Source organism: Rhinatrema bivittatum, chromosome 5 (genome assembly GCF_901001135.1).
Source record: "Rhinatrema bivittatum chromosome 5, aRhiBiv1.1, whole genome shotgun sequence".
Classification (NCBI taxonomy): domain Eukaryota; kingdom Metazoa; phylum Chordata; class Amphibia; order Gymnophiona; family Rhinatrematidae; genus Rhinatrema; species Rhinatrema bivittatum.
Genome location: NC_042619.1, coordinates 67562859 through 67577859, shown reverse-complemented (window position 1 = coordinate 67577859; position 15001 = coordinate 67562859). Strand labels below are relative to the sequence as shown.

Here is a 15001-nt window from a genome sequence, read left to right as displayed (position 1 = left end):
GATGTGCAACCAATTTTGATGAAAAAAGGCTATTCGACCACCTATAGGTAGAGTTGGGGTCGGATTGGTGGAAAGGCAAGATTTCAAAACCCAGAGGCTGGGCTTTTCTGGGGTGGAGGCTGGGTCCTAGGTGCTCTTGGTTGTCGGACCTGGGCTATTTGCACAGGCCTTGATGACCTACCGCGGGGTGCTGGGGGATAGTATCTCCGTGGTCTGTAATATGGCTTTTTTTAAATTATTTCCTGGGAGGTCTGCGTGCAGAAGACTGTGAATCTGCCGAACAGAGGAAAGCTGACGTAGAGTTTCCAAGTGCTCCTTGAGTTGTGATACAGCTTCACGTACCTTGTCTCCAAAGAGATTATCTCCCGTACAAGGGAGGTCTGCGAGCTTTTCTTGTATCTCTGATCTAAGGTCTGAGGCCTTCAACCAGGTCCATCTGCGAGCACTAATACCTGTTGCAGCCATCCTGGATGATGTTTCGAAATTGTCATCGGCTGCATGGACCTCATGCTTTCCAGCTTCCAGGCCTTTGTAAATGATGTTATTAAAAGAATCCTGGAACTGTTGTGGGAGTGAGTCAGATAGTTCTTGCAGCTGTTTCCATAGATTATGCTGGTATTGTATCATATAAAGCTGGTATGACACAATTCTGGAAACCAACATTGAGCCTTGGAACATCTTTTGTCCAATGGTGTCTAAGAATCTGTGCTCCTTCCCAGGAGGAGTAGATGAATGTGGCTTGATCCTTTTAGATTTCTTTTGGGCCGATTCCGCCACCACAGATTGGTGGGGAAGCTGAGGCTTCTGAAACCCTGGAATGTGTTGTACCAAATAGGTGGCATTAGTCCGTTTATTGACAGGTGTTATGGTGCAAGGGTGTTCCTATAACCTGTGTTGGAGGTCCACGAGAACCTCATGCACCGGTATTGCAAGAACTTCTTTCGGTGGATCCACAAATTGTAAAACTTCTCGAGTTTTTTGTCTGGTATCTTCCTCCGTCACTAACTGGAAAGGGATGGTATCAGCCATCTCTTTAACAAAAGTAGAAAAAGAGAGGTCCTCTGGAGGGGACCTTCTCCTTTCCTCCAGAGGTGAGAGATGTGATAGGACGTCATCCGATGAAGTATCGGTGCCTGCATCATCCCAGGTGTCCGAGGAAGGTCGACGCGGAGGAGTTGAAGGAAGATGGAAAGATGGTATCGAGGGCATTGACGGTTTCATCGGTGGCCTCGATGGGATTAATGGAGAGAAAGAAGGTTTGGGATGAGAAACTCCCGATGGACCTGGTGTTGGTTCAGGCATCGGTAAAGTCTTCGATATATCTTCATCTCCTAGGCCACGGCATCGGCGCGTCTAATGGCTGCACTGGAATGGCACTGATAAGAGTGTCCAACTTGGCAAGTATTGGCGCCAGCAGCAACAGATCCGGCAACGGCATCGGTACAGGCATCGGTGCCGACGAAGATGTTGGCATTGGTGAAGGACTTGGAGCCGGTGATGGAATCGTTGTCGGTAATGGAATCGACACCGGTAATGGAATTGGCGCCGGTGATGGAATCGGCATCGAAGGTGGAATCAGCGCCGGTGCTGGCATCGAAGGTAGCTCTCGGATAGCATCTCAAACCGCCTGACGGATATATCCGTCCAGTTCCGCCCTTATAGCTGGTGAATTCAGAGCAGCTATAGGGAGTGGCAGTGAGGGAAAACCGGCCCTTCCACAGGTCCCTGTGGTGGCATGGTACCTGGCACCGATGTCGGTGGGGATCGCCTGGGAGTCATAGGCCTCAAGGGCATCGATGACTCATCCATCCGAGGTTTCTTAGAAGTTGGTTCGATAGGCATCGAAGGAACTCTGGGCATCGTGTCAGAATCTGGATCCAGAGGTCTTCAATGACGATGCTGGTGTTTCATTCGATGCTCGGCGCTCTTTTTTTTTTTCAATTATTGAGGTTGACTTTATAGACGACCAAGAAGGGGTCGGTGATGGTCGGTTACCGGTTTCATCCGGATGAAGTCGCGTTTTCAATACCAATTTTTTTACCGCTCCAGCCGGAGACGATTGAGTTGAAATTGAAGTTTACGCCAGCAATTGAAGATGGAAAAGATGCTCCATCTTCTCCATACAAGCTTGTCTGCCCTTCGGTGTCATTTCAGCGCATTTCAGGCATGTCGATACGTTGTGTTTCTCACCTAGACATAGCACACATTCAGTGTGCGGGTCCGTTATGGACATGGTGCGAGTACAATTCGGGCATTTTTTAAACCTGGTAGCCATATTGAAGGCCAGAGAGCTGTCGACGACCTTCTGACTGGAAATTTAGTTAATGGTATCGACCGGAAAAATTGTTTTACTCACCGGTGGTGAAAAAAAGGGAAATCCCTACGGTGGGATAACTTTTTCGAAAAATTTTAAACTTTTTCCGAGTGTGAATTTACCACACAGGGCTCCTTATCCACGAGGCTAATAGCAGCGTGGAAAAAAGAAGACTGAAGGGAGACCCCTGTGGATCAATAATTATGGTATGCTGGGCATGCTCAGTGGGCTCAGTGTGCCAGTCAAAAGTTTCTAGAAACTTTGACAGAAAGTTTTCCGTGATAGGCTCCGTCCAGTGATGTCACCCATATGTGAGGACTAGCATCCTGCTTGTCCTGGGATAAATGCATGGTATAATAATTCATGCTGAGCATTTTTAGAGCGGCTCAGTCAAAGTTCTAGAAACTTTGGCATAAGTTTTCCGTGCTGGACTCCATCTGATGTTGTCACCCATCTGCGATTACTGCGATTCTGCTTGTCCTCAGAGAAAACCAAAATACCTTAAAGCTAAGCCTAAGACTGAGCTCAAACTGTTGGAATTACTTAAAGCTACATTGTGACAATGCTAATAAAACTAAGGCCAAGGCCACAAAAAGAGAGAGAGGGCATTTGAAGGAGAAATGGAAGAAGAAAGTATGATAGACAATACAGGAAAATAGGAAGTAGAACCAGACGTTAGAGAGAGAAGAGGTTTCAATAAATAATGAAAATCATAATAGCTCAACTGACAGAGATGACAGAAGGAATATGGAAATGTATGGTGATGCGGAAGGAGAGGGAAAGATAAAATAGAGAGAGATAAGAAAGGATGTAAAAATGATAGAAATGAGAACTACAGAAACTGGGGAGACCAAGCCACATGAACTGATATAATTCAATACTCTCATAATCATAGAAGAGATTTGTTAGTCTCCAAATAAAAATAACTGCTCATTTGAAGAAAACTGGATCTTATGTAAGTGAAATATATATATCAAGAAGATCAGTAGAAACTAATTTAAATGAAACTTTGTATTATGTTATGTTGTTCTTTATTTCTATGCCACTCATGTCAAGAACCCTAAGCGGCTCACAAAAGAACATATATAAATGAACATAAACATTTAAAATTAAGCATTTATCAGACTGATTAAAAAAAAACCAAAGGAAAAAGATAACACCTATAGTGAAAACAAATATTAATATGTTTGTAGACATACAATAGCTAACCACTAAGTGAACAATTTTTTAGTATACCATATTTTCATAATAACTTACTTTTTGCTCTAATAAAGCACTTGCTAATTTCTGTACTTCAGAGCTTAACAGAGAGGTCCCCCTGATGACTTTACTAAGAGCTGCCAATGATTGATGGATGCTCTGCACCAAGCGAATGGCGTTGAATTGTTCAAGAATGATGAATGACAAGATTGGGGAGCCCTGTCGCTCGTTAGGAGGAGACACTTTTTGATGAATCAAGTTGGAATTCTGAAAGAATGTACAATAAGATTCAATTAATATAATCAGGAGAACTGACACATATACTATAAGTTATTTCTGTTTCATCTGTAGTAAATCACATAAACAGAGAAGTCATATCGGAAATGTTATGTATTTAGTTAAGGTGCAGTGAAGTTCCTTATTTGTAATAGGTGTCCTCTGAAGACAGTAGTTCATCAGTCACATGCAACAGTAACATCATCCTGACAGCAACAATGTATGGTAGTTCCTGTGCTCCTATGGTGTGCCTCAGTTCTATATTGAAGCAAATGTGCTCAATTCCAGAAGGGATAAAGGGAAGGTTTATGTGACTAGTGAATTATTATTTTCAGAAAACAAGTGTTGCAGACAAGCAACTTTGCTTTCTATGAAAACAAGCAGTTCACTGTAGTTATAGATATGGGATTTCCTAGACAAAGGTTGTCTTCAACAAAGACAATGAGGATAAAACAAATAAGAACCTGCAAAAAGACAACAAACTATTTATAGTGTGTTAAAACTTTTTTTTTCCAAAGGCATCCCTAATAATAGAAATGGGTTATAAAGGGCTGGAGCTAGGCTCTAATTCTAGAAAGATCCCAAAGAACTGACTACCCAAACCTGTTGTTGTATCAGGAGTCAGTATCCAAACAGTCATGAATTGTTAATGAGTGTAAGGGATGGAGATTGGGATAAGCAAATGTTGCTTACCTGATGTAACAGGTGTTCTCACAGGACAGCAGGATGTTAGTCCTCACAAATGGGTGACATCGAGGATGGAGCCCACCACGGAAAACTTCTGTCAAAGTTTAAACAGAACTTTGACTGGCCCCTACTGGGCATGCCCAGCAAGGCACTGACCCTGCAGCCAGCAGGGGTCTCCCTTCAGTCTGATTTTCAAAGCTACAGGCAGTGCCTAAAAAGTAAAAACAAAACAAACCCAACACCGCGGGGTGGCGGGCGGGTTTCGTGAGGACTAACATCCTGCTGTCCTGTGAGAACACCTGTTACATCAGGTAAGCAACATTTGCTTTCTCACAGGACAAGCAGGATGGTTGTCCTCACAAATGGGTGAGTACCGAGCTGAGGATGTCCTGACTTGCACCAAATGCACCCAATGACGTGCAACAGGCACAACAACTGGGGTGGAATTTGGTAAAGGGCATCCGCACCCTACCGGGAAGGTGGAAGGGTGTTGGTACATCACGTTGGAAAAAGGTTACGCAAGACAGATTGGCCGAAGATGGAGTCCTGTCTTCCAGCTTTGTCCAAACAATAGTGGGCTGCAAAGGTATGGAGAGAACTCCAGGTTGCAGCTTTGCAGATGTCAGGAAGCGGCACCGATCGAAGGTGTGCCACTGACGTCGCCATGGCCCTCACAGAGTGTGCTTTCACACGGTCTTGAAAAGGAATGCCTGCTTGCTGATAGCAAAAAGAAATGCAGTCCGCCAACCAGGAGGAAAGAGCCTGCTTACCCACAGGATGTCCTAACTTGTTAGGATGGAAAGAGACAAATAATTGAGTGCTCTTCCTGTGAGCAACTGTACGGTCTAGATAAAAAGCTAGAGCTCGTTTGCAGTCTAGGGTATGCAGAGTCTGTTCCCCGGAGTTGGAGTGGGGCCTGGGAAAAAAGATAGGTAGTATGATGGATTGATTAATATGAAACTCAGAAACTACCTTAGGTAAAAATTTAGGGTGAGTGCGGAGTACCGCCCGGTCCTGCAGGAGCTTAGTGTAAGGCGGATAGGTAACTAGGGCCTGCAATTCACTAACCCTGCGAGCTGAAGTGATAGCCAAAAGGAATAACACTTTCCATGTGAGATACTTTAAGTCACAGGAGTGCAGAGGTTCGAAAGGAGGTTTCATTAGACGACCAAGAACCAGGTTAAGGTCCCAAGATGGGGCAGGAGGACGTAAGGGTGGCTTCAGATGGAGCAAGCCTTTAAGAAAACGTGTTACCAGGGGTTGTACTGAAATAGGGACACCCTGTACACCTTTATGGAAGGCGGCTACCGCACTGACATGCATCCTAATGGAAGAGGTTTTAAGACCTGATTCTGATAGATGCCATAAATAGTCCAAGAACTTAGAGATTGGACAGGAAAGGGGATCAAGGGACTGAGAAGTGCACCATGATGTGTACCTTTTCCATTTATATGAATAGGATCTTCTGGTAGAGGGCTTTCGTGAAGCTATCAGGACACGAGAAACCGAATCCGAAAGGTTAAAAGGCTGAAGAACTAACCTTTCAACATCCATGCCGTCAGGGACAAGGCTTGGAGGTTGGGATGGAGGAGGCATCCGTCGTTTTGAGTGAGCAGATGCGGATCCGTTCCCAGAGGGATGTGCCTGCGGATGGAGAGATCCTGGAGTATGGGAAACCACACTTGGCGTGGCCAGTGGGGTGCTATCAGGATCATGGTTCCTCCGTCCTGGCGTAGCTTCACGAGAGTCCTTGACAGAAGAGGAAGTGGAGGGAATGCATAAAGCAGACCTGTCGTCCACTTGAGGGAGAAGGCATCTCTCGGCTGAAAGTGTTGGCTCCGAATGAGAGAGCAGTAATCGTCCACTTTGTGGTTCTGAGGGGACGCAAAGAGGTCTATGCGGGGAAAACCCCACTTGTGAAACAGAGAGGTCACTACCAGAGGATCGAGTGACCACTCGTGTGGCTTGAAGACACGGCTCAGCTGGTCTGCCAATACATTGTCTACTCCCGGCAGGTAAGTGGCCCTGAGGTACATAGAGTGGGAGAGGGCTTCCGCCCAGATCTGCGCAGCTTCCTGACACAGAAGGAAGGAGCCTGTGCCTCCCTGCTTGTTTATGTACCACATGGCCACTTGGTTGTCCGTCTGGATTAAGATTATCTGATGGAATAGATGATCTTTGAAAGTTCGGAGTGTATAGCGGATTGCGCGAAGTTCCAGGAAATTTATCTGGTGTTCGGCTTCCTCTTTGGGCCATAACCCTTGGGTTTGTAATTCGTCCACATGCTCCCCAACCGATGTGAGAAGCGTCGGTGGTTAGGATTACTTGCGGATCCGGTGGAAGAAAAGGTAAGCCCTGAAGGAGGTTGACCTGAGTTGTCCACCAGGTTAAGGATAGGCGCAGGGCCTGTGTGACTGTGACTATGGAGGACAGAGGCTGAAAAGCTTGAATCCATTGGTGTCGTAGAGTCCATTGTGTTACTCTCATGGCTAGTCGGGTCATGGGAGTGACTTGAACCGAGGATGCCATGTGTCCTAGGAGAATGAGGAACTGGTGAGCCGTGGCAGTGTTTTGAGACTGGAGCTGGCGAGCCAGGGATATTAGGGTGTGGACCCTCTGAAGAGGAAGGTAAGCCTTTGCCTGTAAGGTGTCCAAGTCTGCTCCAATGAAGGATAAGGTTTGAGACGGGACTAAGCAAGATTTCTCGTAATTGACAAGAAACCCTAAGGAAAGGAGTGTTTGAATTGTCAATTTTAGGGAGGATTGAGCTATGTGTTGGGAGGAGGCCCTGATTAGCCAATCGTCCAGGTAGGGGTAGACGTGGACACCTTCCTTCCTTAGGAATGCTGCTACCACTACGAGACATTTGGTAAAGACTCGTGGGGCAGAAGCCAGACCGAAAGGTAGGACACGGTATTGATAATGGTCGTGGCCTACAAGAAACCGCAGATATTTGCGATGGGATTGTGTGATCTCAATGTGGGTATAAGCGTCCTTGAGGTCGAGAGAGCACAGCCAATCCCCCTTTTGCAACAGAGGGAGCAAGGCGCCCAGGGTTACCATCTTGAACTTTTCTTTTTGCAGATACTTGTTGAGGGCCCGAAGGTCCAGAATTGGACGTAGCCCCCCTGATTTCTTTGGTATTAGGAAGTATCTGGAATAGAATCCTTTCCCTTGTTGACAAGGAGGGACGGGTTCTATAGCATTTGATTGTAGAAGAAGGGATACTTCTTGATGTAATTGAGTGAAATGGCTGGTTAGACTCCATGCCTGAAGGGGCGGGGAGTCTGGCGGAAGTGTTATGAAGTTGAGGTGGTAACCCTGTGCGATAATTGCTAGCACCCACTGATCTGAGGTGATCTGTTTCCAACGGTGTAAGAAGTGGAACAGTCGACCCCCCACAGGGATGTGTGGAAGAGGGAGATGGCATGTGCTCAATACAGGGAAGTCAAAGGCCCGCCGTAGGCCCAGGAGGTGGGGCTACAGTAGGTCTTTGCTTTCTCGGCTGACGAGGCTGAGGCCTGTTAGAGGACCGTGCAGGACGAGCCCTAGTTGACGGAGGGTAGTAGCGACGTGGTCGAAAGAACGACTTCTTAGAGTCCTTCTTTTGCGGTTGCTTGGAGGTCACCTCAGGTGGGACAGATGAGAGTTGTTTCAACGTCTCATGGTGGTCTTTTAACTCCGCCACAATCTGTTGAATTTGCTCTCCAAACAAATTGTCGCCTAAGCAGGGCAAATCAGCAAGACGATCTTGGACTTCTGGGCGAAGGTTGGATGACTTTAACCAAGCCCAACGTCTGGCTGAGATGGCTGTGGCTGAAACCTTCGTGGAAGCATCGAATATGTCATAGGCAGTCCTAATCTCGTGCTTCCCTGCCTCAAATCCCTTGTGAAGAAGGGCTTGAAGCTGTGGTTGGTATTGGTCCGGCAACGTGTCAGCATAGTCTTGCATCTGCTTAAAGATGGCTCTGTTGTATTGAGTCATGTAAAGTTGATATGAAGCTATGCGTGAAATCAACGTAGCTCCATGATACACTTTCCGTCCTACACTATCCAGGAACTTGTTGTCCCTGGTAGGTGGGGTAGAAGAGTGCGGCTTAAGACGCTTGGCCTTCTTCTGCGCGGACTCAACCACAACAGAGCGATGATCCAGTTGAGGTTTTTGGAAACCTGGTGCTGACTGGACAAGGTATGTGGAGTCAGCTTTCTTGTTAACTGGTGACACCGATGAAGGAGATTCCCAGTTTTTCTTGAGTAGATCCAAAAACACCTGGTGTATAGGGATGGAAGCGATGATTTTTGGAGCATCCAGAAATTGAAGTAGTTCCATCATCTGGTGTCTGTCATCAGCTTCAGATTGTAGTTGAAAAGGTACAACTTCTGACATTTCTTTCACAAAATTAATGAAAGATAGATCCTCAGGAGGAGATCTTTTTCTACTCTCTGTAGGAGATGGTGGCGAAGGCAGATCTGTGTCAGAAGAGGTATCATCATCATCACCCCAGGTATCGTAGGGATCATGTGTGGCTTGTAGCCCTGATGGACCTGGCTGAGGCTCTGAAGGCATCGATGGAAACCGAGGTGGAATCGGTGCAGTAGGTGGAACCAGAAATGGCATCGATGGCTTCGGTGCTGCCGATGGAATTGGTGCCTGGCGCGGAATCGATGGAGCCGAAGGATAAATCGGTGGAGATATACCAGAAGGTACCGATGGAACTACCCCGGAAGGGGGAATTCGAAACGGTGTTTCTCCTGCCGATGAGAAACCAGTCGGAGACGGTGGTGTTGTCGATGGCACTGGAATCACCGATGGAAGGGCCGTCATGAGTGCCTCCATGCGGCTCAGTAGCGGTGCTAGCGCTTGTATCAACGGCTCGGTGGTCGGTTCCCTCCTCGGTGGCGAAGCCGGTGCCGGCGTCGGTGCCGGGGGCGGCACTGGAACCGGTGCCGGAGACGGTGCCGATGGAGGTTGTAATTTCTTCATCGCTTTCTCGATGGCCTCCTGGACCAGCCGGTCCAGTTCTGCCCGGAGACCAGGGGTAACCATACCTGGCTCGACGGGAGAGGGAGGCTGAGGCAGGGCCGGAGGGACCACCGTAACCGGTGGGATCACGGCCCCCACACCCCGAGAGGGTGAGGGTTTCCTCGATGCCGGTGAACGAGACGTGGAGGGCGTCCGGTCTGTTCGCGGCTTCTTTGTCGGTGGCTCGGCTTGAGCAGAGGTCGATGGCTGTGGATCCTCGACAGGCCGAGACTTATGCCGTCGATGGCGGTGCTTTTCTTTCCGATCCCCTCGCCCATCCGGGGAAGGGACGGGAGTCGACGGCCGAGAAGCGATCGATGGCGGACGGTCACCGGAGGGTTGACGATGATGGTACAACTTCGACGGTGCCGGTTCCGATGACGTCGATGCTATCGATGGCGTTGGGGTTGGTGCATGGAAGAGGAGCCCCATCTTCTCCATCCTGGCTTTGCGACCCTTGGGTGTCATTAAGGCACATTTGGTGCAAGTCAGGACATCATGCCCACTACCCAAACACATTACACAAACCCTGTGGGGGTCTGTGATGGACATAGTCCGGGTACAATCCGGACAACGACGGAACCCCGTTGCCATGGCTGGAAGCCAAAATTTAGGCTGGGGATCGGTAAGTGCCCACAGGCCTCGAGGGCCAAAATCAACGGCAGTCGATGGAAGAAGGCAAAAAACTTACCGGGTTCCGTAAGATGACTAAAAAATTTGTCGAAGGGAGACCCCTGAGGGGCAAATTTTGTTAGGAAATTAATTTCCAAATTCCTGTCAGGAACGTGGTTAGAGAGCTCCTTTCACCGCGTGGCAACTGCTGCGCGGAAAAAAGAAGACTGAAGGGAGACCCCTGCTGGCTGCAGGGTCAGTGCCTTGCTGGGCATGCCCAGTAGGGGCCAGTCAAAGTTCTGTTTAAACTTTGACAGAAGTTTTCCGTGGTGGGCTCCATCCTCGATGTCACCCATTTGTGAGGACAACCATCCTGCTTGCCCTGTGAGAAAAGTATGATCATTGGTTCTGAGATATTAAAGTTAGAAAACCTTCCACCTTGATCTGTTTCCTGATGGATAAATTCCAAAGAATCAGAAACCAACTCTGGCCTGGATTTATCAAAATGCGGTAAGTACCGCATGCAATAGCAAAAGGGGTGTGGTTTATGCTAATGTAGTATTTATCGCATTTTGCAATAATTACCTGTGTGAAGAGATAAGTTAGTGCACATTGCGATACCACTTCATATTCTGCAATATGTGCCAAACCTGATGTATATCCTGCATTCAACCACTGGGGGACCTGTTTTTCAATGATTGAGAGAGAGAGAGAGAGAGAGAGAGAGAGAGAGAGAGAGAGAGAGAGAGAGAGAGAGAGAGAGAGAGAGAGAGAGAGAGACTGGCCATAATAGCATGTCCCGTAGATAGGTATTTGTATCCCTAGGATAGGCCCACCTAGTAACTCGAGGTGGGGATTAGGTAAGAGTGTAGGGGGTTAGGGGCCGCTTTCACATTGTACATGAGACGTACGAACAGAACAGTGGTCTCTTGTGAGGATTGGCTGGCCTTCGGAGTGAGGAAACTCACTCCAAGATGAGATTTGGGCAAGGGTCTCTCAACCTAGCTTGATGGACTCTCTACCTGGGTAACATCAAGCTAGGTTGAGAGACCCTTGCCCAAATCTCATCTTGGAGTGAGTTTCCTCACTCCGAAGGCCAGCCAATCCTCACAAGAGACCACTGTTCTGCTCATACGTCTCATGTACAATGTGAAAGCGGCCCCTAACCCCCTACGCTCTTACCTAATCCCCACCTCGAGTTACTAGGTGGGCCTATCCTAGGGATACAAATACCTATCTACGGGACATGCTATTATGGCCAGTCTCTCTCTCTCTCTCTCTCTCTCTCTCTCTCTCTCTCTCTCTCTCTCTCTCTCTCTCTCTCTCTCTCTCTCTCTCTCTCTCTCTCTCTCTCTCTCTCACAGCTTTGGAGCCTTCAAATCCAACAAAATAAGCCATACAGGACACATCACAAATGGAGATAAACCCTTATCACATGCAAAAACACCTTACTGCATTTTGAACAATGACCCCCTCTGTCTTGGTTAATAGGGGAATATGAGAATTATAGTTTCCCAGTCTCTTCTTGTTTTTGCCAATAGTGATATTGAAGGAATTACATATAGAAGACCCTTCAACAATAAAGGGAGAATGCACCCAATAACCCAGTTTTCTGATCTCCTTCTTGATCAGAAAGCTGGCACTCTCATATTCTGAGAACAGATCTATCTCTGGTGTTTCCTACTATGAGAAGATAGTTTGCTACACTCTGATTCAGGCACCACTCATGAGGATCTAACTGCCTACTCAGTCTGACAGAAAATCTTCTGTCCCTGACAGATAGAAACAGAGCAAATGATGGCAGATTAAGACTAAAATGACTCATCCAGTCTGCCTTATTTTATTTATTTAAAACTTTTCTATACCGACATTCATATAAGCATATCACATCGGTTTACATGGAACTGGAATAAAGTAAAATAACATGGAAAAGAGGCAAAGTTACATTGAACAGGGGGAATAGAAACTTGGAAATGGGAGGAAACAGATATAAAAAATCGAGGTTAATATGGTAAAGTGGTAAAAAAGGTGACTAACTATGGCGTAATTAAGCTAACTGAAAAGACAAAAGAGTGTCAATTGATAAACTTTTGATTTATCTAGGTTAAGAGGGAATAGGGGGAGAAGTAAGCAGTAGGTGTCAACAAATACATTTAAGGGTTATATAGACTATGGGCAGACGGAGAGAGTAAGGGGGATGGGAGAAAGGGGTGATGGGGGGTGGAACATGGGAGGAAAAGTTACTGTAGGTACCATAGTTCTTACTAGGTTGTGAGAGGGAGTTGGAGGTGAAGTGGTAGTTAAAAAAGGGAGGGACGGGGCAATAGAAGTTCAATAATAGCAAGGGAGATACAGTAGAGGAGGATGAGGTTATGAAAAGGCTTGTTTGAACAGCCAGGTTTTTAGGTTTTTTTTAATGGTTTGGGTGCAGTGTTCTAGGCATAAGTCTGGAGGCGTAGAGTTCCATAATGAAGGTCCTGCTAAGGAAAATGCAAGTTCTCTGGTGGAAATGTGGTGGAACAGTTTGGGGGATGGTATGTGAAGGGATCCTTTGTAGGTGGATCTGACGGGTCTGTTGGATGTGTAGTAGTATAGGGAATCATTTAGCCAATGGGTATGTTGGTTATGAAGTGACTTGTGGATGATGGTAAGGCTCTTATGGAGTATTCTAAAGTGGATAGGGAGCCAGTGGAGATCTTTGAGGATGGGTGTGATGTGTTCTTTTTTGCGGGTATTAGTGAGGATTCTAGCCACAATGTTCTGGAGCATTTGGAGGGGTTTAATGGTGGTCGTGGGGAGGCCTAGGAGCAGGGAATTGCAATAGTCAATTTTAGAAAATAGTATGGCTTGGAGAACTGTGCGAAAGTCGTGGAAGTGGAGTTTAAAAGAACTTTTATTGTGGTGTTTAAAAAACACCACAATAAAAGACGGCTGTCTTTTATTGTGGTGTTGATACATTTTCTTAGGTTCAACTGGGTGTCCAGAATGAAACCAAGGTCTCTCACTTGGCAGGCAGTCGTTGTGGTAGGGTCAGAAGGGGTGGGGTTGTTTTGGTCTGGAGAGATGAAGAGTAGTTTCGTTTTGGCTGTGTTAAGGGCCAGATTGAGGCTGGTAAGAAGTTGGTTAATCGAGTTGAGGCAGTTGTCCCAGATCTTGAGGGATTTGGGGACGGATTCAGTTATGGGGATGAGGATGAGCCTCGTTGAGATTCTTCCTCTTTTGGTAGATGTGCATAAAAAATTCACAAATACAACCAATTACCAACTCCCCCCTTGGGCCTTCAATCTTACCTTTCAATCCTCCTCTCATATCTGTCCCAAGCAAGCCCAAAACCCATCACAGCATTAGCCGCCTCATGTTTTCTTGGAGTTCTAATGCAATTGTCCCACTGCTGTTTAGGGTTGTAACTGCCACTCCCTCAGGGTCATCCTGTTTGACATGGCTCACTTTCATATTCTGACAGCTTCCTGTCACAACAGGGCAGGCCCAGTTCCTCTTTGCTTGGCCAGACAGAACATGGCTTTCCAAATGTCTGGAACAGGGAAACTTGGTTGGCCAATATAATTTAGAAAACTTTATGGGTTAATTTGTAAAGGGTTTCTGCCTAATTTTGTGAACTAAGATAAATTGGCTTTCAGAAAAATGAGCCAGACTGAGCCACTAAATTTAGGAATACATAAAGTGGTAAGGACAGGAGGTAGAGTTAGATTGGGGGAAGGAAAAAAAAGACAGCACTGATTTTAAATGTTAGGGAGAGTTTTAAAACAAACTGAGCAGGTAAGATAACTGGGTAAATGTACCTAATAACCTCTACCTGGATATTCAACCACATTTATCCGGCTAAAAGTGTGATTGGATATCTAGTTAAATCTAGCCAGCCACAAATTGACCAGCTAGATTTAGCTAACTTAATCAGCACATGTTGTCTAAATCCTTCCCCCCTCCTTCTTGTCCAAAACCACAAGTTAATGCTGCAAGAAGGAGAGTGGGAAGGCCAACAGTTACCCCATAAATGGCTCTTTCCTTCCTGCATGAAGACACACGTTCACAGAGGGGGGGGGGGTGGAGATGACAGTCCCCCACAATTTCCCCTCCCTCCCACGCAAAGCTACAAGTCAGAGTAATGCTGGAAACTGAGCTTGATTGAAGGAAAAGAAGTCCTATTGTTTGCTTGGTTGGGAACACTACAGGTAAGATTTTGAAGGGTCCTAAGGGGGTCAAGGTGGGCATTGAGGGGCAGGCAATAAGGAAAAGAAGGGGGTGGTGAGGCCGCAACTAGAATACTGAGTGCAATTCTGGTTACCGCATCTCAAAAAATATATAGCTGCCTGGAAAAAGTGCAGAGAAGGGTGACCAAAATGATAAGGGGCATTGTTACAGGGAGCGCTAGGGAGCGGTCCCCATCCCGGAGAGGTAGTGTGCTCTTGGACCATGGCACGACCACAGAGGAGCTCAGAGGAAGTGCCGAGGCAGGCAAGATATGTCCAAGCACGGGTGGACAAGCCAAAAACCAGGAAGCCAGGCCTCTGCCGAACCTGAGCGCATCGAGAGAGACCCAATAATGCAATTCTGGTCTCTGGAGTAGCCCTTCGGCCATTCGATAGCCCTTTCGGACCTCGGCAGATGCGACAGGACGGACAGAGGCTGAAAGCAGGAACAAGAAGACTTAGACAAAAACTCAGGATATTCAGACAACTCGGACGCAGACTCAGGTTACTCAAGGGACTCGGACAAAGACTTGGGAAACTCAGAAGGCTCGGACATAGACTCAGGTTGCTTGGAGGTTTCAGGCAAGGTTCAAGATAATGGAGGAAGTACTGAGTGAGTACTGGATTGCCGCACACCCTACACAGCCGCTAGTAGCTGGTCGTGGACCACGCCAAAGGCAA

General features: G+C 46.9%; 1 protein-coding gene across 1 annotated transcript in view; it reads right to left on the bottom strand.

Annotated features, from left to right (window-relative positions):
* The window catches only part of DYNC2H1 (dynein cytoplasmic 2 heavy chain 1), a 1848033-nt gene that overhangs the window by 125765 nt on the left and 1707267 nt on the right, over window positions 1–15001 (bottom strand). The window contains exon 84 of the mRNA XM_029602426.1: window positions 3572–3781. Coding sequence (XP_029458286.1) covers window positions 3572–3781 — 210 coding nt within the window. The remainder of the gene's footprint in view (window positions 1–3571; window positions 3782–15001) is intronic.